The following is a 24,235-nucleotide window of genomic DNA, read 5'->3' as shown; positions in this document are numbered from 1 at the left end:
AAAATATTTATATTGCTAAAATTAAGTCTAAATTATTCAAAAAATAAAATCATTCATGATATAATAATTAAATTTGTAATTACTGTTTTGAATTGAAATTATAAAGTTGAAAAAAAACGATAGTTATTGTTTATCTGTGACTAAATCAAATATGCTTTTTTAACTAACATAGACATTATTTTTATACAGAATGTAAAATTTCTCACAAATTGAGTATTGTATAACTTTGTAGCATAATTTTTTTCAAGCTAAGCTTTTTTTGGGTAAGATTGTTCTTATCTTTATAAACATGAATGTTAAGAATGTAATATTTTGGGACACGGTCTATAACAGCCTTGCTCATTTTCACTATGCCTGAAGAAGTGAGGCTTTGGCATATACTCAATAGACAGGCTTCAATAATGTCTTGAAATAGGTTAAGAATAAACTATGCTTTTTTGGTATAGATAATTTGCTAATGAAATAAATTTGTGCTTAAAAACGAAATCTTTTCATTTATATTGTAAAGAAAACAACAATATTAGAAAAAAATATGTATATTAATAGTTATTTATTTATACTTTACTAAGAAACAAATTAGGGTAAAAAGCTAAACCTTCAATTGATTCATCCCGACATGCCAAGCCTAGGCTTTCGGTCGTAAATAGTCGCTCGCGTGCGAGTAGGACGGAAACATTTGCAATTTGAGACAGCTTCACTGGAGTAAGGAATCGATTTTCTTCGAGCTAAAATATTTAAATATGATATATTTTAAATTGCCAAAATTAATATTGATCAGTATAGTAAAATGTAATGAAACATGAGAAATTACAGTTACCAATTGACTAGTAGCTTTTGCTATTTCTTCATCTTTGTTACTATTAAGCTGAAGTACACAAGCACCGCTGGGAAATTTGCGTAAAGACATAGGTGCACCAACATTTTGTAACAACCTATAAAAACAAATGAGTATGATATTTAGTAAATTTCAAATTAGCATTGGGAAACATCAAACTAGTAACCTACCAAGAGTATTAATTTTTTACTAATTTTAAATACAGTAAGTAGGTTTAGTCTCAGATTGTTAAATGGTTCATAGCATGACCAATAATAAAATAGTTTATAGGCACACAATGTATGTATATAAATGGAAGATTTTAATTATTACTGGACCGCTTTGTTGGTCTATATAATATAAAGCCACTGAATCTGAGATCCTTGGTTCATATTTCGAATCCGGGCAGTTTTCTAATTTCTGGACAGAATTTTTAATAACAGGAATCTGGAAGTTGCAGTATTTACACTCCACAATTGGTACATATACAGAATACATTATAGTATAATCGTGAAATGCTTTTATACAAATTTATTCTTACTTGCAAGCATTCAGTAAATCTTCAGGTGATATAAGTTCCAAGCCTCTTGCTCTATTTACTCTACACCATACATCCGCTAAAGACATCATTCCACCACAGTCCTAAAAATAATACATTTAATTAATTTAATATTACAAGCCTCTCGGTACTCAAGATAAGTTCTTATTTACATTGATTATTAAACATTTTACAAAAACATTTAAGGTATTTAGAAGAAAATAAATCACAACTCCTTATAAAGTACCTTACTGGTGGTCGGGCTTTGTGCAAGCTCGTCTGGGTAGGTACCACCCACTCATCAGATATTCTACTGCAAAACAGCAATACTTGATATTGTTGTGTTCCGGTTTGAAGGGTGAGTGAGCCAGTGTAATTATAGGACATAAAATCTTAGTTCCCAAGGTTGGTGGCACATTGGATATGTAAGTGATGGTTGAGATTTCTTACAATGCCAATGTCTAAGAGCGTTGGTGACCACTTACCATCAGGTGGCCCATATGCTCGTCCGCCTTCCTATTCTATAAAAAAAAAAAAGTTAAAACTAATTGGTTCTATTTCAAATAGATAAATTCTTTGCATATGTTATATGCTAATATGTAATAGCAAGTAAAAAAAAATCTGCTTATACAATAGTTACAATTATATACAGCTTCATATTAAATACAAAATGTTTATTTCATGTACTTACAATTAAAACTGCCACCATCATATCAGAAATCTGTTGTGCTAGGCCAATATAATATTCTGAATCTGACCTGAATGTATCTCGCGTTACTGGATCATCAATACCCAAGCTCATAAGATAAGATTTAAACCTAACAGTATCATCTTCGGATATATCTCCCTGTTTCTCCTGTTAAAAACATTATTACATATAAGGACTACATGATGTCTTTTAAATATACATGCTTGTGCTTAAAATAGTATCAGTTTGAAAAATTACCCTTATTTTTGATGAAATTGTTTTAGATATGGTAACCATTTCCTTGGCCTTTTCCATTAATTTTTTTAAATCCTGAAATGCCACACTTATACTCTGATCAGTAGCCCTATGTTGTTCTTCTATACTTCTTTCTATACCAACTATGCCTGAACGGATTTTAGAATTAATTGGTGTTACTGAAGGCTTGGGAGTTGAGTTTGCAGACAAGTTACTTGAAGTAGACACTTGCTGAGTTCTCTCCCATGCTTTAGCAGCTACTGCATCACTCAGAGCCTTATAAAAGGCATTATCAATACCATCCTTAAATGAAAATTTTATAAAATGGTACGGGCTCACAACTGCTGGGCCTGGCCTCTTACCTTAAATAAAATGATTTTAGAATTACAAGCAAACATTATATTAATGTGATGATAGCTATGATATTAAGATTAATTCTGAATTTTACCTGGAATTGTAGGTCCTAGATGTAATATAATTCGTTTTGGACCACCAAGACCAAACATTCCACCACTTTCTTCTTCCATACAAAATATGTAATATAAATGTAAAGACAAGCACACTAATCCCTTAGGTATGTCACCTGGCTTGCCCCAAAGAATCCTGTGTGTTGTAAGCACTACTTCACCATCAATGAATTGTGTCTAAAATATGACAGATAAGTGAGGCATTCCTTATTTAAATACAATTGAATAATAAAATATTATTTTACCTTATCATCTCCATCATAGATTTTAACATTTTTATCACGTTTAAGATAGTTTTCACCTTCAAAGAGGCGGGCTTCTATATACTCAAATCTATCCATGCTTATAAACAAATTTTAATGAATTTACAATTATTCAGTTTATATTAGATATTTGAATACTAAATTGCGTACATCAATATGTATTGTTTCATTATAATTTGTAAAATTAAATCAAGAATATTATTTGTAAATCATTTATTCTTTTTTGAATACAATGAAAGACAACATCCATACAAAATTATAAGAATTTAATTATAATACAACCTTAAGTTCATTACCTACATTCATAGTTACATTGACTTTGACATTTTTGATAGTTTTAGTAATGTTTTAAAACACAATTTTCTGAATCGTATTAGGAGTAGGTATCATAATTTCACCGCATTTCTTTTTAGTTTTTAATTTATTTTGATTTATATCTACCCTTTCTATATTTATATTTTCAACAAAAACTAATAATTTATAATGGTTTATAATAATAAAGTTGAAACACAAATTTTTGAATAAAATATGCAAATGGTGATTTAATTTTATAAATATTTTGATAATAAAGTTGTTAATAAAGCAAATATAACAAAAAAGCAAAAAAATTAAATGATTAATACAAAATTTGTCTTATATATTTTTATAAGAGTCCTTAGTCCGCCAACTCTTCATATAATAGCCTTGACATTTGACAGTGACACTTAAGTACTTGACACTCAATTTTGTGCTGCTGTTTGACGCTAGAATAATTTTTTTATATAAATGAAAGGAACGACTGACTTGAAGGAAAAGTTAACCTGCAATTATTTCACAGTTAGAACACGTAGCATTACATTTATTTTAGATATAACCTTGAGTGTAGAGTGATAGTTACATTTTATTTTAACTATTTTTTATTTATAATTATGGCTGATTCTCAAGAATCTATATTGCAAAAAATTAAAGAACAAGGCGATCTTGTAAGAAAATTAAAAGCTGCCAAGGAATCAACAGAAAAGGTAATTAATAGCTTATAGAAGACAACTGAATATTATTCTTTGTTGTTAGATATAAATTGCGTCATGTGGAAGCTAACGTAGGTAATCGTTTTATAGGTTAAAACAGTCAAAAGTTCTTATGGAAATCTCGAAGAAATAAATAAATACCTCGCTGAATTTAGTTACCTCAGTGGCCACATGCCCAGTAAAATTGACATTGAAATACACAGTAGATTAGATTGTAATGTAGACTTTCAAAAATATCCCTTTTTAAAGAGATGGTGGTACCATATGCGGAGTTTCAGTGACTCTGAGAAGTCCTTATTTCCAGAGAGTTATCATTTAAATTCTATGGTAAAAAGTTATAATGGCAATAGCACAAATGTTGATCAGCAGGTTGGTTGTTTATTATAACAATTACATGTCAGTATGCACTTATAAATAAAAGCAAGTAGATTAGATTTTGATATACATGAACCTCCACATATGGTTGCTTGTTACCACTAAACTATACAAACACAAGATACAAAATTAATTATTCATTTATTTTTTCGGTCCATATTTTCATTAACAACAGTGGTGACGAGAAATCATATTGTGAATTATTTGAAGCTGGGACAGTTATTCAAAGATGTTGCATAAAACGTTGAGACTTTTAGACAATAGATCAACCATGCTATGGTTACACAACTTGACCTATAGAAGCAGTATCAAAAAAACTATTACAACAACGTCTTATTGCAAGGTATTGATAGTAATGGCTTATAAATATAGAAATTAGTATATGTTTATAATCTAAAATATGATTATTATATTATATGCTACTACTGCATTTGGTATGTGTATGTTCATGTAAAATGTTAATAATTTTTTTTTATAATTTAAACATATTTGTACTATTTTTTACATTCAAATTTTCTTTATTCCTGTTTTGTATGATTTATTAAATAAGGGTTGCTATTTTTTGTGCATAGTTAATTTTAGATATCAATTTACTTTTATTTAAAAACTTTACCATTATAGTAATTATCATTTGTATTTTTTTCTCATCACATCTAACTTTTTTTAGATTCAAGAAGAAGTATCGAAATTGTTAGCATTAAAAGCACAGTTAGGCTCTGATGATGCTGCACCTCAAAAGTTTGTTCTCAAGACTGCAAAAGGTACAAGGGACTATAATCCTCAGCAGATGACTATTCGGAATAATGTATTACAAAAAATCATCTCGGTGTTTAAGAGACATGGAGCAGAATGCATTGACACACCAGTATTTGAATTAAAGGTATGTTTTAAAAATTAAATGATAAGTTACAAAAAGCTATACTGAAATGCTGCAGTTTGTGACTAACCTTTCCTGGTGTATAAATAAATAAATTAATTTTGTACCATTAAAAACTAAAGTTCTGTTTGTTTTTTTTTTTAATTCATTTAATCATGATAAATTGTGTGAATAATTAATTTTTTATATTCAACTGTCTGTATTTCTTATCTCTTATGTATCTATTATTTATCTTATTCATGTTAATTATTGCATTTATAGGAAGTTTTAACAGGAAAGTATGGTGAAGATTCTAAGCTGATATATGATTTGAAAGACCAGGGGGGTGAAATACTATCCCTAAGATATGACTTAACTGTGCCATTAGCCAGATACCTGGCAATGAATAAAATAAATACATTAAAAAGGTACCACATTGCCAAGGTGTATAGAAGAGATAATCCGGCCATGACAAGAGGGAGGTATAGGGAATTCTATCAATGTGTAAGTGTATATATGATTTTATTAAATTTAATTATGGTTTATCTTGTTTTTAAATGAACATATTAAAAATTATGAAGCATTAATGGGTGTGTAACAACATATTAAATATGTTTTGGATAAATGGATTATTAAAACAGAATAAATAAAATCTTAACCTTAATTAAAATATTTTCTTTTATTTTAGCTAGATATGTTGGTTGTGTAAATGAAATATTTGTGGCTATTCATTTTAAAAACTTACAATTATATATGATAAATTCTATGTTAACCAGTACTTGAATATTAAATAATTTCAACAAGTATATTTCAGAAATTTTTATTTATTTTTATTGTATTTTGTTATTTTCAGGATTTTGACATTGCTGGTCAATATGACATGATGGTACCCGATGCTGAATGCCTTAAAGTGGTTACAGAAATATTAGATGCTTTAGATATTGGCAAGTATGTTCTTAAAGTTAATCACAGGCGGTTACTTGATGGCATGTTTGAAGCTTGTGGTGTATCGGCAGATAAGTTCCGCTCTACTTGTTCCACTATTGACAAACTCGATAAGGTAATTTGTAACTATTTTACAATGATTATTGCAATGGCTCTTTTTGTATTCTTTTTTTTTGGAAGAGTTTTTCTAAATATACTTTGGATAGTTTTGTACAACAATTTACAATCAATGTTCTTAACTTGTTTTTTAATTTTGTTAAAACATCATTACACACCTTTTGAAAGTATTACACAAATAAAAATGCAATGTTTTTTATCATAGTCTCCATGGGATGAAGTCCGCACAGAAATGATTAATGAAAAAGGTGTAGCACCTGATGCAGCTGATCGTATAGGAGAATATGTAAGATTAAATGGAGGCATTGAGTTAGCAGACAAACTTTTACAAGATGAGAAACTGTCTAAATCGAAAGGTGCAGTTGAAGGTCTTGAAGGAATTAAATTGCTGTTAAATTATTGTGAGCTTCTCGGTATCAAGGACAAGATATTGTTCGATTTGAGTCTCGCTAGAGGTTTAGATTATTATACTGGTGTTATTTATGAAGCTGTTTTAACGCGTAAGTATTTTATATTCATATTATATGATGATGTTTATGATGATCTATGAATAAATTTAATGTAATTTGTTAGTTAAAGTCTGTGACACTACTTTTTGAACTGTCAAAAAATAATTATCTATTTTGTTGGAGATTCTGCTGGACCATTGCGGTTTGATAGAGAATTAAAGAGGATTTTGTTGTGTTACAGAACCAATCAAAATAGGAAATGAAGACCAAACAATTGGCTCAATCGCTGGTGGGGGGAGATATGATAACCTTGTTGGCATGTTTGACTCGAAAAATAAACAGGTAAAAAAATAAGTATTGTCTTGTTTTCCGTTATCTCGTAAAAATATATTTAGTCTCTATTTTTAACTTTACGTTATTAATATTTTTGGTGTTATGTGTGTAAACTTTCTTAATTTCGAAGGTATTAAAATTCAAACACTCTTCGCCGTCTTAATAGTTTTATTATTTTAATATAACTCAATATTATCCACAGTGGTAATACAGTTTGTTTCACAACTCAAAAATTACCGTTCCTCTTTTTAAAAAAAAAAACAAACATTGCGAGCTTCTTGCTAGTGTTCCACTGACTAATCATAATATAATATTTTTCGGAACCGGTAGTCAAAATAGAGCTACTAAATAATAAAAGTACGAAATATTTAAATATACAATATAAAAAATAAACAAGCAAAAATCACGTTTTGTAGTAAATATGACAATAATATAAATTATAACTTATTAAATTATTTTCATAATGCAGACTTATTTTAATGGGCACGGCTATTCTTTACAAAATGCTCAATAGTTATTTGAAATTACAGTATGATTATTTTATCAAGCTAACATGTGGAAAGAACAGGTTACATACAAACCTTCAGTAAGTTTACTTTGTATCATAAATTCCTAAAAAAAATAATTATTGCATGCACAATTTCATGATGATCTGATCGATTGAGTAGTTAATACGTGATAGCGTAAAAACAATCAAACAAAGTCACGTTTGCATTTATAATATTAATACAGATAAAATATCAAAATTTATTATCTTTAAAATGCGATTGTAAGTATTTTTTTTTGCCATAGTCGAAAGGAAAGTTAACGAGTTAACGTCTTACTTTCTAAAATGATTGCTCAATCGACCATCGGTATGCCGATAACCGCTGAACTGGCCATTTAATTAATACTTACTTTTTGCAATGCAATTAAGCGTCAGATACAATTAATTTGAAGTTGCTATCATCATTCCAACACGTATTTTAAAAATAAAATATTTATCTCTGGGGGACCATAAAAGTGGATATTTGTCAAAATTTAAATTTCCGAAAATGGGTCCATTTTATATTCTATAGCCTATTCCAACCACAAGACGAGTAAACCCAAATAAACAACTTTTGACTCGATATCATTGGTCGAGATCTTGAATAATACGATTTTCACTATGGATTCGCGAAAAAATTGCGTTTTTAAAGTCCGTGAAGCTGTAATCGGAACTTCGAAAGTTAAATTAATATGATTATAACTAGTTAAGTGGAATAGTGTTGTATTATAAATAAAAGTAAATTAATCAAGAACTGTTTGTAGTGCATAATACAGTAGAATAATTAGCAAATCGCTTGCAATTTATAAATTTAAGTTTTGTTTACCTTTACTCCTAATTCGATTAGAATAGGGTATATAATTTCTTTGAAATTTGAAACTAAAATGCATTTCTTGGTACAGCCCAACGATATGATATGGTCCGTATATATAAAGTGCGTCCGATATGAGCTGTCGAGAATATTGCAGGTCCCGTGCGTGGGCGTGAGTATAGGCGTGGAACGCGTGTTCTCCGTGCTGGAGGCCAAGCTGGCGGCCGGTGACATCAGCGTGCGCACGAGCGACGTGGACGTGTACGTCGCCTCCGCGCAGAAGAACTTCCTCGACGAGCGGATGAAGATTTGCGCCGAACTGTGGAATGCGGGCATTAAGGTGGACACATGCTTTTACAATACTAACATATTAATACCAAATAGTATCGTAGAGAGTGAAAGAAGTGCTTTCTTGCGGTGTGTCCTTAGACTTAAGCTTTGTAGTAGCTTTAAATTCAATGTAATCTTGTTAAATTACTGATTCAAAAGTGATCGCAAGAGCCTATTTGAATGAAGCATATTTTGATTTGATTGAATAAACTTAACTTTAAAACAGTTTCAAATATGTTCGCGATTTTTTTTTCTAGATGTACAGGTGCAACTAAATTGCGAATAATGTACGTTTGAATGTCCACCATTTATAAATCTTTTCGTTTGATATGAGTCGTAATAATTATTTTATAACTGTAGCTAATTTAAGTTTATTTAAATTAATATTAATTATAACTATCCTTTAAAATTATGATTTAAAATTTTTATTATTCTTACAGACAGAGCAATCCTACAAAAAGAATCCCAAAATGTTAAATCAGCTGCAACATTGCGAAGAAAACGGTATTCCTCTAGCCGTGATACTCGGTGAATCCGAACTTAAACGTGGCCTAGTCAAAATCCGTAATATTACATCCAGACAAGAGGAGGAAGTGCCTAGAGAGAACCTAGTACAAGAGTTGAAGTCAAGAATCGCAGTTTTAGACATCAAAGAGATGAATGGTCCTTTACCAAAATAATACTTAAATTTAAAAATATTTTTTTTTGATTTGATTCCTCTTTGATAATATAGGCTTAATTTATATGTACTATTATTTTTTATAATAAAATACAATTTGGAAATTAAGAAATCTTATAAAAAATATTTTCAAAGGTATTTTGTTTCTCAGACTCAGTTTGTATTTTGTTATCATGAATAACTTATTTATTCAGCACTTCCGGGTCTTTTTTTTATTATTTGAGTTTTTTTTTTCTAACATTTATTCATGATTATTTAAATATTATTAATGTCTAATGTATCCACATTACCTACTGTGTTGTGTTTACGTTTTTTTTAAATTTAATAAGCATTTCTTAGTAAAGCCTTTGCCAATGAGCATTTTATTTTCGTAATGAAAGTTACTATTTCAATAACTTCATAAGTTAGAAAAAGATTTTAATTAAGTATTTATAACAAGACCTTTAACGTTCTTTTGCCTTTTATATAATATATAAAATATTTATATACGGTATATGAAATATGTCTTTAAAAATATTTTTAAAGGTGTAATTTTCACATGTAAAATAAACGAATTATGTCAAATTTTCGTCTTTATTAATGTGATTAAATGAAAACCTATTCCTTTCAAGATATTCATGTAAAATATAAATAATGTAGAAACTATTCACTTGTTTAAAAAACTTGACTTGATACGAAGCCTGCCGATAAGCTATGTGAATGTCGCGCCTTTGATCCTGACTTCTTTGGGCTGTGATATAGCAAAACAAGCGCCCGAATGTATATCCAGGATTTTAGGCCTTTTGTTGAGCAAGATAATATACTAAGCAACCTGGTGTTTTATTTACATATTAAAAAGGCAATAATTATACGGCGAATAAATAGTTAATAAAATTGAAAGATATGTGTGTCTTTTCTGTTAGGTATATGTCAAACCAGTAAAAAGTAGTAAATTGTTTATGGGAAAATCCTTATAGCTTTGATTAGTTCACGACAATTATTCAAATTTTCCATAAAAAATATAAAATGTCGCAGTGTTAATTAAATATTTTAATTTTATTTACATAAATTATCAACAAGATTATGAATTAAGATTAATTTCACACTTTGTAACACTAGTTATTTATTAATTCGGAAGTACACAAATTATTATAAAACTCAATGCTATGATATCATCAGTTTTCACATAAGTATTGCGGCTCTCTGTAAAAGTTATACAATTATTCTTGCAGTGAAAGAAGTGATGTTGTTTCTAGCGGTGTTTCCTTTGACTTATGCTCTATAATCTATATATAAATTGATTATTTTTGTTTCCAATTGATTATTTTGCTGCTGGAGCACGGTTTCCAATTGATTATTTTGCTGCTGGAGCACGGTTTCCAACTTGTGTCATTGGTGTATGAGCTCCTCTATTACGGATTTACAAGCTCACTTGACTGTCTTTTCTTTCAGAATTTTCCTAGTATACCTAAAGCTTATGATAAAGATCGTTTAAAATTCTTCTTAAATAAAGTCGGTTGTTATAAGAAGTAGAATCGTTAACGTATTAGGACAACACTAATTGACACACTTGTGCTGACAAAAGTAAAAATATAAAGGATTGCGCGGACCCTTTCCGTCTTAACGAGGAGCGTCACGGGATCGCTTGCGCATGCTACCGAGGGGAGTTGTCAACAACATCAACCAAGTATATGCAAAGTAGCAACTTGACTTGCTTTGAGCCTCAAATTATTAACAGGTGAAGTAAATAAAAGCTTATAAAAATAACCTTCGATAAATACCATTAATTTCCGATATAGTGACCTTTATTGAAGTACTCACTCGTAGTCTTGGTTCAAAACCATCATGTCACGGACGGGCTAACTATGTTGTTGTGGCCATTGTTCCCCTTCGTACTTCCTGACATTGTGTCCTAATTTACCGCGAAATCCAGCACTACCTACTGTATATATAAAACTGTTTTGGTAATCGTCTTTCTTATTGAACATCTGCATGCCATAGTGATAACGTATTATATTATATAGATTCAGTTTTATGCGATGAATTTCCCATTTAAATTTTACTTCAACATAACAATTTGTGTTTTTTTACTGACCACAAGGATAAACGCGTCGGTGATTAAAGATGCGTTAGAGGAACATCTAAAGGATATAGCTCATAATGAAGAACTGGAAACAATTAAATTGGAAAAAGATAAGGCATTGAAAGATCATCATGTAGATAGTGAAATTAAAGACAGTCATTCAAATCATTACTCCAAAGCAAATGATGATACAAAATACCTCAAGAAGGATCACGAAAGCAAGATATCTACAGAAAAGGATGCTTACGGTGGATACAATACTAAGCAAGATAAAAGTGAAGATAACCAATCAGATGGCTTTAAAAGGGGACATAAAAAAGGTCACCATAAACAAGGTTTTCAAAATTCATATCACAAAGACGAATCTTCAAATAAGAGTACTTATTTTGATGATATTAACGATGAAGGCGATCAGTCAGGATATCATAGCAGATTAAATAAGTATGATAACGATGGACGTCGAAGTTACGAAGGTGCCCATGATAATGGACAAGAATACTTAAGAAACAATTATCATAATGGTGGATCAAATCAATTTGGAGATGTCGGTGACAAACATTCAAACCATCAAGATTACGGAAAAAAGTACTATTTGGATAATTCAGAAAATTATAATAAATATCGTAACGGGCATGATTCTTATGACAGAGGCAAAGTGCATGATCGTCATGAGTATCAAGCTCCTCATCATTATCGCGATCCAGAATGGGATTGGCAAAAATGGAACAATAACAGAAGAGATTGGGATCGCTCTGGTTGGGATCGTAATCCAGCATGGCAACGAGATTTCAGTGGACCAGGGTATTATGATCATGGCACACGTCACGATGGAGGTTATGGTTATGTTCCCAACCATGGCTATGGTTACCGTTACGGAGAATCTAGAGCAGAACCAGTTGCTGAAATACCAGTAAACGCACCTGTTGTTGCACATCGGAAACAAACTATAACAATTTATGAGGATCCAAGATATGCAAACTCAGAAAAAGGTCAATTAAGACGAGAAGAAGGAGATTATGTAGAACTTGACTTTCAACCGAGTTCGCGACGATATGCAAGCTATGATGACACTTATTATAGTGTACCTATTAGAGAAAAAGGCGCTGAGGCAAGTAAAATAAATAAATTAGTTTATAATTATAGACGACACTGAAGCGCACAGAAATAATATAAAAATTAATGTAGTAGGTATAATCATACCTTTGTCACTTAATATAAGTAATATTAATTTGTATATTTATTCTTAGATAAATAATTATATTTAAACTGCCTGAATTAAAAAAAAATATCTGCTTCCTTTTTATCTTTGAATTGTCAAGTTTAATAACTTTTTGCATTAATAACTTTAATGAAAGAATATTTGTATAGGAATTTTATAAAATGTTATAATATAATTACTTCATGAATATTTAAATAATGTTAGTTTTATAAAATGTGTACAACCTACTCGTAGAATAATCTGATATTATTCTATTATATACAAATATTGCAACGGCACTTATAAAATATACTCCGAAATGGGCAAATTGTATTAGTTGTTGGTATAATAATGTAAGATGATATAATTATAATAATATCCTGGGACATTTTTCACACACGGCCATCTGATCCCAAATTAAGCTTGTACAAAGCTTTTTTTTTTTTTTTTTATAGAATAGGAAGGTGGACGAGCATATGGGCCACCTGATGGTAAGTGGTCACCAAACGCCCTTAGACATTGGCATTGTAAGAAATGTCAACCATCGCTTATAGCCAATGCGCCACCAACCTTGGGAACTAAAATTTTATGTCCCTTGTGCCTGTAATTACACTGGCTCACTCACCCTTCAAACCGGAACACAACAATATCAAGTATTGCTGTTTTGCGGTAGAATATCTGATGAGTGGGTGGTACCTACCCAGACGAGCTTGCACAAAGCCCTACCACCAGCTTGTGCTATGGAAACCAGACAACTGATATATTACATATACTATTTTTTTTTAAAGTTTAAAAAATTAATTACCTATGTAAATTGATTTCAAAGAAAATCACTAGAAGAAATACCTTAATTCTGAAGAAAATAACTATATTCATGAAAATCAAGTAAAGTTACATCATAATATACCATATAAATATTTAATATCACTTACATTACGATTGATAGATGAGATATATCTAACGCATATTTCCTCCCGAATAGGTATTTCTAAATATCTAATATCTGACATTCATATTGCATATTTGCTAATATTCAGTGAAGCGTTTAGTTCAAATTCAGGTACCTACTTTGAAGAGAATATTCCTCCAGGCAACTACGTGATGGACAGACGGCCAGTCGGGTGACATATTTCAATATGGACCATCTGTCACAGCTGAGCGGGTAGTTCCCTGAAGCGTGACGGATGCCTTCCAAATCGGGGTCGTTGGGCTAATATAAATCCATACCGTATCCGTTAGGACACTTGAGTGCCAATAGGAATGAAATTGTGGAAAAGAAAATTCAAGTACATAAATATAAACCCCAATGTGGATAAAAATTTGAAGCGTTTAACAAAAAGAGAATGATTGGAAATTCTTTTCAAATTTTTGGAAATAATTTGTTACAAATTAGAAGTCAAATATTTATTATAACTAGGTGGTACGTACGGCTTCTGCCATCTTCGGTCATCTGGGTAGCTACCACCCACTTATCAGATTTTCTACCGCTAAACTTAAATACTTAGTATTGTTATGGTTCGGTTTCAAGGTTGAGTGAGCTAGTGTAACTACAGGCACAAAGGACATAACATCTTAGTTCTCAAGGTGGCGTATTGGCGATATATAGGAATGGTTAATATTTCTTACATCATCAATATATATGGGCGATGGTGACCACCTATAATTACATAAAATACAATAAAAAACCAATAGATATATTTACCGGAGTGTAAAATTAACAAAGTCTTTGACAATAATTTTAGTCAAGTTTCTAGATTATTTCTCTTTATTACCCTTTCCGCTTTAATTAAGGGAAGTCGTTATTGAGGCACTACCCACTCGTAGATATTTTTCAGTACTTTTATTTGTAATTTAAATTTTCAACCCTTCGTTGTGGTTCTATGGGGGACTAAACTAATTTAAACGTTAAGCTCTCGTAAAATCCTTTTGTATTATGTATGGTTTGATGATATTTTAAAATTAGATATGAGTGCAAAACATATCTTTAAAAGATGTAACGTGTTCAACAATTCATAATATATTAATTTAAAATGTTACGTGTTTTCTTCTTTTTTGTTTTTTAATGTTTTTTTTTAAATATTATCTTTACGAGCTTTTTATTGTTTTAATTAATTGATGATATAGGTTTAATTAATTTAAATAAAATAATGTTTGGAATTAATTCGATAAATAATGAATATTCAGTTAAATTTGGGTTGCTGTTAGTGAAGGATATGCATATTGCCTGCCAATCTGCAATTTCAAATATTCAACCTCTTTCGTTACTTTGTCTGAATGAGTAGTAGCTCCTGTCATAAATTGTTTACTTTTTAAATTTGCTTTTCAATTTTGTAAATCAAAGGTTGAATTTTAATTTATGTAAAAAAGTCAAAAGCTTCATAACTTTTGTAAAACTGATACTGTCATGTCGAATCTGTTAACAAAAACACAAAATGTTGTATATATTAAATAATAGATTGGAATATTTACAAAGGAAGATATGTAATTGAGTTTTGTACTTCTAATAGCCATTTCCTTTTTATTGAACTTACTAACGACTTATCTCAAAGCACTAAAGCAATTTCAAAACGACATCCGAATAACATGCCAATAATCGTTAGCAGCGATTGGAAAACAAAAGTGTGATTATAGGATATTATCGCTCGAACTTTGTCTCTTTTACTCATATGAGCTTGTGTATTTGCATCTCAGTTGTCTCGAAAAGGGAAGGGCGATAAAGTGACATTACTTAAACGAACTTTCGATGGGCCATATCGAGCAGGGTTGTCTCCGAAGACGCAATGAAGATTGGGAAAAATTAGCTTCAATAAAATCTCATTTATATTGAATACAATGGAACTTTATAATTTATATCAATAATTAATTTCAAAATGTTAAAAGATTTTAAATATCTCGCATTGTGTTTAATAATATAATATTCAGGAATATAATTATTATATTTTAAGAGATAAATTTTATTGGATATTTTAATGAATCTTAAGGTAGCTAATGCATGTTATTCGTCACTTGCGTTTCGTCAATTGTAAACTACTATTATAAATTTCTTATATTTTTGTTGTAATTTTAGGTATATGGAGGTAACGCATAAATCAGTACCCTTCAAATTGCATTAAAAACCACATTACACGACGGAAACTTATTTCATAAGCAACCGCCTCCCTGTCTCGATTCCCGACAGAACAATGAAGTCACAACTCGCTTATCTCGACTTTGTTTATTGTCTGGAGTTGGCTCGATGGCCGTTTTGTTACAGATTCCCCGACATCTCGGTTTAGATGAGCAAGTTAGTCCTTTCTTTCGTAATACCGTTTATATGATACGATCAGACTTTTACAGTAGAAAAATTAAAACAAAAAATAAATTATAAACGTTGAGACTTTTAATAAGATACAATGTTTTCTTAAAACAAAAATAAAATCTTTTATTTAATTTAACAACTTAATTTTTAATTAGATTTAATTTTACGAAAATAAAACTACGTATCTATAATTACAATAATTTAATACTACGACAAATTGTTTTATGGAATAAAGTTAATTTACAGTATTAATTGACATAGCCGAAATGTCTTAATATATGAAGTGTTTTCAGAAGGGGTACTCATTCACTCGTGACGAATCCATTGCTTGTAGTTTAACTAATTGCTTCAAAATTTACCGCTTGCAAGATATTCAGAAACCTTATTTATTTAATTCGGTATACGTAGTTAAAAAAAAAAAACACGAAAAAAATGCACTTTACACTTACATTTTCATCAGCGCATCTCTAACGTTTTAATTGTTAAGAGAAAATCCTATTTCAAAGAGTTTTTCTATGAAAATGGAGAATCAAAGTATTCAACATTATGGTGGAATTTTTATGGTTTGACGAGAAGGGTTTCTTATTGTACATTGTGTAAGTCTTAAATAAGTTGTTTAGAGACAAAGAAATATTAAAAAAAAAAAACTTTTCGATTTTACATTATATTAAAAAAGGAGAAATTTGGTATTTACGCAAATAATATGTATGTATATATAGGTTTTAAATATAAGTTCATACTTTCGTAGAAGTAAGAATGAAGATATAAGCAACACACATAACAGTATAATAATTAGATCAATCGATCCAAAGTAGTTACGCCCGTCACAACCGCTCATAAGTTATTGGTACGTAGTGTTTGCGTATGGCGCGGCGCAATATGTTCCACAAACAGCCTTCAGGTAAGTTATGGCGGCCCTTGTGTGCAATTTTGCTTATTAACGAGACCAACATGGCGGTCGCTTGATAAGATTTTGGTTTGTCTTGGCTGGCATTCGTGCCTCGAGGCGCTTTCGGAGCATTTGGAGATGAGGCCACTAAGAAATTCAACGGGCAGTTTACTCTACATTTTTACAGCATTAGTATCTTACACATATAGTTGTTACATTTTACATCAAAGTTAAAATATCAATAATATGATACATGAAATTTAAATATTTCGTTTATTAATAAAAAAATTTAATACAGTTCTAACACAATACAAGTTAACATTTGCAATTTATTTAAAATTAAAATATTGGTAATCAAAACTGTAATTCTTTGTTAAGCTTGTAGACATAAATAATAAAGTAGTCGTTAGTAATATTAACTTAGTAGAGTATACATCAAGGCGTATCAATCACAAATTTCCTTACACCACGTAAGGCGCATAGTTACGAGCGCGGTATAAATCGCCCGGCTTCTTCGGATATTTGATAACGCTTGTATTTAAATTATAAACAATTCCTAAATTTACATTCACCCATCGACTATCAGATCATTGAAAAATATTTTTCGAAGCATCCATATGAACTAAAACGAGAACAAAATTAAGATATTTTACAATTATAACAGCTGTGAAAAGTAGCACTCATTAGTATAATTTTCTATCTGGACTTCAGAATTCAGAATCGTAATCATCGGTGTAAGCCTAGTTTGTGTAACGGTAATTAATGGATTCGTATTTAAACAAATAGTCTCAACACTTATTTTACTAATAAATATTGGGGAATTGTTATTGTCTAATTAAATTGTATATAACTTAATATATTAAATGCAATGGAAGACTTATAAATAAAGATTAAAGTATATAAACTCGTAATTAGCTTTAAAATGAAGTTCGTATCAAAGTTGTACATGGCATATTATGCAGGATTTGCTGAAGTTTAAGTCAGAAGGCTTAGCCGCGCGGTGTTATCTTAACAAAGTTAGGAATTTGTTAACGCCGCCAGGCGCCTCATAAAATATGAGCTGAGCACTTCGTATCGCTGTTGCGTGACAATGAGCTGCTGATATTATCTTCAACAACAATAACCTTAAAATTATCATGTGAAATTTAGTTTATTTCAAATATGTATTGTAAATGACAAAATTAATTTAAATCATGTTAAATATTGAACCCGTTTTGATGAACATAATAAGAAGACAACAAGATTTTTTTGTCGAGTCATCTAAATACAAACAAAAACTAGCATGATTATAAATGAGTACAAGCAATGTTAGGGGTTCGATTCCCAAGCGTTATAGAATATAAGGAAACCTGCATAAGAACATTCATTAAACACGTATAAACATATGTTGTTCAAATATATTGTGCAAATAGCCAAACCTAATTGAAAAAATTAGGTAACAAGCGAACAACATGATAATTTTACTATGTATTATGCTTTTGAACTTAGTAGATATTGTCAGTTGTGCTTTTCGATTAAAAAAACAATACATGACATTTTTCGAAAGAATAAATATTAATGGGAAATATGTCACGGGAACAAATTTCCACAATTTCTTACACAATGTTTGGGTTGTTTTACATTTCTATGTTATATTTATTTCATTTAAATTAAGTTCAAAAGAGTACATTTAGGAGATTCTGGTAAGTGCTAGTAATACAGGTATTTGTCTAATTTAATCTTCTTGAATTTCGAATGATTTTTCTTCACAACAGGCGGATTTAATTATTAAATAATTAAAACAAATGTGATAATAACAAACAAACTGTAATACGTGTATAGTTTATCATTATTGTGTAATTTAAATATTATCTATTATAAATAGCAGTATTTTAATTATTGTCGTAGGTATATATTATTTAACTAAGTGTATATTGTATTATATTGGTATAAAAAAATATAAATCTTCATTTAGGCATATTTAAGTAAGTTTTATTAAACTAAAACTACAAGAAAGTAGTCGTTGCAATCCAATCTAAAGAATATCGAGTTCAAATCTTTAAAAAACAATAATATAATAATTACATATACTTTATATTATCTATGTATTTGTCAAGCCGATTCAACAATTTTATTAATTATCGTAATATCATGATCTAAAATTAAATTTGAACCCTTTGGTGCGCAAAGATATCAAGTTGAGCGCGGTATAAATGTGACCATTTCTCATTTTAACCGAAGCAAAACTTAATAACCCTACTGGAAACGCAATAATTACGAGCGCTCAGTGCGAGATTCGGTAGAAATAAATGAGGACCATTAAGAGACTCGCGTTTAGATATTTCATTCCCCTCGAAGAAGACGTTAGAGGCGCAACGGCACGGCACCGTTGCGGGTTGTTCCCACGGATTTGCTCATAGAATCGCCCATTCTCGCAATCAATGTATTACCTCCCAGAGGACCACAGATAACTTATGTAGTTTAAAAAAAAATACAAAACACTGTGCGAAACACACGGAAAATTTGGATAATTAAAAGCCGGAAAGTAGCCAATAGTTTGATTGTTTTTATTTTTTAATTAATTTATACCTAAATTGATTTTAAGTTGTTTTAAAGTAAATTATTATTTAAGCCATTGTTAATCTACTTCTTTGGTTTTAGCATGGGTTTTCTTATATTAATAAAAATAAATATTTAGTCGGTCTAACAGTCTACAGGTATAAATACTCTTTGATCGCAGAACACCTGACAAATTACCACCGCTGAGAGGCAATCCTCACGTTTGTTTTTGTTGAATTGCGGTTGTATTTTTGTTGGGTGAGACTAATGCTCAATGTAATTAACCATGAGTAACACCACCTCGGTTAAACATCGTTTGTAGGGCGAAGAACAAAACGTCATATGTCTTCTTAACGTGCTTCTGGTAATCACTTTTTATAATTATCATAATCATATATTATTTTTAACTGTTTCGTTTATATAACATCTGTAAATATTTACAATGTATATGTATAGAATGCTGTAAACGTTATTCGATAGCTAACTAGTGTTTAGACAAAACTTGGTATGCAAGAGTTTTCGGTGGTGATTATTATTTGTTAATCTATTTTACATTGATGGACATTTTTATAAAAGAACAAAATGGTACACATTAGTTTAAAAACAAGAAAATTTCTTTTTTTAATTTACAAATTTTATGGAGACCAGTACCTACATAATAGAAACATAATTTGAAATGCTTTTAATTATTTTTTACCTTAGAAAAAATACATATTTCCCCGAATGAAGATTAAAGTAGGAGTAAGGCAGGCACCGATGTGTAATAAAATAATAATAATATGACTAATCAATATTTTTTTTTTCAATATATTTTTATTTGGCTTCCCTGAGAAGATTTATTTTTACAGATTATAAAGATCAGTATTTCGATCTGTAAATTTCTATATAATGTCTGTATTAGTTAGATATATATTTGCCCATCGCGTCGTTAATATTTACTGTCGTTAAATGTTTTCAAGCAACTCTGTTCATATGATAAAGCTCAGTCATATTAGTTTTGGTATCTACGAGTATATAAATACGCATAGTTCTTCACAAAATATATTATAAAGGTGAATTGTTCCATAGAAACGTGCCTATTGCCTATGACTACGTTACACAGTGCAGAAGCGACCTGTTTGCCGCGCAAATAGCGACCTCGAACTATTGACGAATCCTATTTTATTTATATAGAGATGTTAAGAAGTACATCGACATCAACATTGACATTGAAACAATAAATTACATTGAACAGTTGGTCAAAAATAAGGAAAAACATTAAACACATGAAATAATATTAATTAAATAATCGATTAATAAATAAATAACAAAATAAGCCTGTACAGAACTCTCGGTATAACTTCTTGCAAGAGCTGATCGCGCATTGTAGAATATTTTCGTGTTTGAATAAGCTACAACCTTTCTGTTTAAGAATAGAGGAGGCCTTGTTTATCATATATAAATGAATTATACCATAATAAATATAAAATAAGAGATTAAATCGCCTATCGATACTCGTGCATCCCTAACAGTTTGATTCGCGAGGCATGCGTTACATTGGATCACGGTGCGTTGGTTGCAATGGACGTGAGTGTTTTTCACAAAAGCCTGAATGTTGGATGGTAATATTTATAAATAAAACATACATATATAGAACGTTTGAACTTTCCCATTGTATCGATGTACGGTACGGATGTAAAAAGGCGGTTGATAGTAACGTGCTTAGTACAAAAAAATATTAAATGTATTATAAAGATTTTAGATTGCCACATTTATTTTAATATAAATACACATAACTAACACAATTTAAACTAAAACTTATTTAAAATTTATATATAATGGGGTAAAACAATAGAGGTTATTCATGTTTGATCATTTAAATAGCAAACTTTTGTTTTTGTACTAATGAATGAGAAGAAGTTTTGCTTGTGATGCATTCTAACTACTAAACCATTATAGGAAGAACATAAAAAAGACATCTTGACCGTTTATTCTCACTCCAGTTGCGCATCTTAAAAGAAATACTTTAGAATAATTTGAGCTTACCTTAAACTTATATCAGAATGTGCAGCACATTTCGGAGATTTTAGTGTATGATGCTTTTATATTATCTATAAATATCTGCGCTTCGCAGATTCACTCTTTTTCACTTAAATTAGATTATTGTTGTGATAAGCGTGAATTTCATGTCCTCGTATATACATGAGTAAGTAATTTTATTAAACTATAAATAATGTTAAACCAAATTAGATTCAGATCACGCTCAATTTAATTATTTTTTATCTCTAAATATTAAGAAAAGTAAATAAATATTTACAGGTTATTTTTTGTCCAATAAGAAAGTTCCTAACTTCATAATATAGGTACATCCAAAGTAAATGTATTTCTTATGTGCGGTTCTTGCGAGCAGGATGTGCGTGAAATTCCCTCTAAACTAAATTATTCAAAGTAGATCGTACGTGTTTACGATACTCGACAACAATTTAAGGCTGATTCTACACGAGCATGTTTATTTTATTTAGAAATTTAGATGTTACGCGTGAAAATACATACAAAGTATGAAATAATTTGTGTAGTGTTTGCATGTAATATGGTAGCAATTGTACATTAGTATGATCTTGTTTATATGAGTTGGTATTTTTCATCCACTACATTATTTTCTTATTTAAATTTAAGAATTTTTAACATATATAATGAGCATAATTATGTCGAATATTAAACTTACTACTACTTAATAGTAATTATATAAATTACATAAAATAATATAATTATAATTTGTGTGTGCTTCGTCTATAATTTGGTTAATATTGCATTGAACGAATTTAAAAATATTTGTGCTATATAATGAGTATACTGTACATATGTATAAAATATACATACATATGAACTTACTAATGTGTACGAAAAATCTCGATAACAATCTTGATGATATTCATTAACATGAATGTAAAAACTTGAAGGTATTTGAACAAAAATGTTGCCCTAATTTCATAAACAGAACATTGATATTACCAAATTATTGTAATTCGTTATTGTCTTCCATTTTATATGAACTTATAAAAATTAAATCGATACGATACTGATAAGTAAAATAACTACATACAAGTGAAGCTAATATAAAAGTGTAAAAAATAAATAGAAGGGTATAATAACGATAAAAATTAAGAAAAACAATCTCATTCGACAAAAGTCAAGCACGTGAATTCAAACCGCTATTACTCGGGCGACAACAGCGCACAACAAAAGGGCTATAACATTTTATAGCGGCAATCGGTGCCAGTAAACCGCGAGATAGTCTCCCGCCAACAATTAAACAGGGCTGATAAAGCAATCCTCGACGACTCCTTTCGTTATAAGGATTGCTAGTCATGATTTTAAGGACATCGATCATTATCGGATTTCCCGGTATAATCTGCCCATTTGTATAAATCGCTGTTTAAATATAAGATTTTTAAAGTGTGAGAGAGAGTGAAAGTCATATAATTAAGGAGATGTATGTAAGAAATGAAGACATACATGACAATTATTAATAAATTGTTACTAAGATCCGTTACAACAGTGCTTTAAAAACTCACTTCGTTTAACACCATTTTTAATACCTGTTTCTTTTTAATATTATGATTATTACTGTAAACGTCGCATATAAGTTTATGATATTTTACGATCGTGTTTCAATTTTGATCTTGTTCAAAAGTACAGAGCATACTTTTATTAATATTCGAACAAACATTTTTATAGCTTAAGCGTTTGTAAAATTGTAAAGCATTGCCTCGATATAGACCTACAGGTACTGAGTAAGACTGAATCGATAGACAAATTCTAGCAAAAGTCAGCAAGACTAGAAGGAAATTTTTTGGCCTGGTAGATTGAAAAGGCAATTATGTCCGAATAATGCTGAACGTTTATTCTAGGCTATTCTACACCATCGGAGTGAGTTTAGGTGCTAAAACGAGGCCTTAATCTTCTGCTGAGAGATACTTGACACAAAAACCTATTTTTTTCTCTCTGTTCTGAGCGGGGTTTGAACGAAGGACCTCGAACTTGGCAGCATTAAAATTTAACTGGATAAATAAGGAGATTAATATTTATTTTTTAGTAATAATATACATAGTGTAAGATATTTTATAAATAAAAAAAAAAAAACAAGAAAATTCAAAAGCACAGAGAAGGGATAAATAATTAACAACTCAATTATTGTGAAAATAAGTTATCTAGTAAATAGTTATCCAGGTGATTGAAAACTAAAACCTGTATATTTTTTAAACGTCGCGACTAGTCACAGCGTCTGTTGGCAAAGCAATTACCATGGCTGTATAATTACAGCTTTAGCCATTCGTTGTGGCCGGAAATTATGGTTTTTATGATTGCTACTGATTGTTATTTTACCATATAGTAAACTATATTTGTTTCTAAACGATTACTGAAACGACGGTAATATTAATACTTAGGAACCATTAAACCTGTTAGGGTTTTATATAAAAATTAAGATAGTGATCTTAATGTAGTTTCTTTCAATTAAATAATTAATTTAAATAGTTACCGTTAATGGATACAACATATAAAAATACTCATTTTCTACTTTTTGTTGTAACAATTAGTAATGTGATTTAAAACTAATAATAAAAGTTATAGTTTTAGTTATTAGTAAAGATTATTTAATAATGATATTAAAATCAAAATGTAATTATGATGAGTATTATGAATAATAAAACTGACAATATTCGCCTACTTCTAAAAACCACTAGTAGGATTTTGACGTATAACTTATCTTAATAACATATATATAAAGTTCAATAAAATTTTGGAGAAATAAAAATC

The 24,235-nt window shown here is 29.9% G+C and overlaps 2 protein-coding genes across 4 annotated transcripts; one reads left to right on the top strand and one right to left on the bottom strand.

Annotated features, from left to right (window-relative positions):
* Positions 1-520: 520 nt before the first annotated feature.
* Positions 521-3,299, bottom strand: LOC126781596 (vacuolar protein-sorting-associated protein 36). The gene is made up of 7 exons (XM_050506507.1): positions 3,008-3,299; positions 2,744-2,939; positions 2,299-2,657; positions 2,044-2,208; positions 1,356-1,456; positions 818-932; positions 521-725 (listed from the first exon to the last, which is right to left on the bottom strand). The coding sequence occupies exons 1-7, from the start codon at positions 3,101-3,103 to the stop codon at positions 555-557; spliced, it is 1,203 nt and encodes a 400-aa protein (XP_050362464.1). The 5' UTR covers positions 3,104-3,299; the 3' UTR covers positions 521-554.
* A 444-nt stretch (positions 3,300-3,743) lies between these two features.
* LOC126781587 (histidine--tRNA ligase, cytoplasmic) lies at positions 3,744-9,828 on the top strand. Of its 3 annotated transcripts, none has more exons than XM_050506489.1 (9): positions 3,744-4,026; positions 4,123-4,401; positions 5,075-5,287; positions 5,546-5,767; positions 6,117-6,323; positions 6,531-6,825; positions 7,016-7,116; positions 8,602-8,784; positions 9,215-9,828. In XM_050506489.1, the coding sequence occupies exons 1-9, from the start codon at positions 3,934-3,936 to the stop codon at positions 9,452-9,454; spliced, it is 1,833 nt and encodes a 610-aa protein (XP_050362446.1). In that variant the 5' UTR covers positions 3,744-3,933; the 3' UTR covers positions 9,455-9,828. The 3 variants fall into 3 exon arrangements, with proteins under 3 accessions (XP_050362446.1, XP_050362447.1, XP_050362448.1); XM_050506490.1 differs by lacking the exon at positions 4,123-4,401 and adding an exon at positions 4,583-4,750 and having other exon boundaries at positions 9,215-9,821; XM_050506491.1 differs by lacking the exon at positions 4,123-4,401 and having other exon boundaries at positions 3,745-4,026; positions 9,215-9,819.
* Positions 9,829-24,235: the final 14,407 nt, after the last annotated feature.

The sequence above is a fragment of the Nymphalis io genome, chromosome 4 (genome assembly GCF_905147045.1).
Source record: "Nymphalis io chromosome 4, ilAglIoxx1.1, whole genome shotgun sequence".
NCBI classification, from domain to species: Eukaryota; Metazoa; Arthropoda; class Insecta; order Lepidoptera; family Nymphalidae; genus Nymphalis; species Nymphalis io.
The sequence above is the reverse complement of the archived record's forward strand: the minus strand, read 5'-3'. Positions and strand labels throughout refer to the sequence as shown.

What these genes read in the sequence shown, in the direction of transcription:
- LOC126781587 (XM_050506489.1), top strand. Translation starts at nt 3,934, where the DNA reads ATGGCTGATTCTCAAGAATCTATATTGCAAAAAATTAAAGAACAAGGC. An exon ending in ATAGGGAATTCTATCAATGT is followed by an intron (nt 5,768 to 6,116) that starts GTAAGTGTATAT and finishes TGTTATTTTCAG; the next exon opens with GATTTTGACATTGCTGGTCA. An exon ending in TGTGGAATGCGGGCATTAAG is followed by an intron (nt 8,785 to 9,214) that starts GTGGACACATGC and finishes TTATTCTTACAG; the next exon opens with ACAGAGCAATCCTACAAAAA.
- LOC126781596 (XM_050506507.1), bottom strand. Translation starts at nt 3,103, where the DNA reads ATGGATAGATTTGAGTATATAGAAGCCCGCCTCTTTGAAGGTGAAAAC. An exon ending in TCTATGATGGAGATGATAAG is followed by an intron (nt 2,940 to 3,007) that starts GTAAAATAATAT and finishes GTCATATTTTAG; the next exon opens with ACACAATTCATTGATGGTGA. An exon ending in GATTTACTGAATGCTTGCAA is followed by an intron (nt 933 to 1,355) that starts GTAAGAATAAAT and finishes TTGTTTTTATAG; the next exon opens with GTTGTTACAAAATGTTGGTG.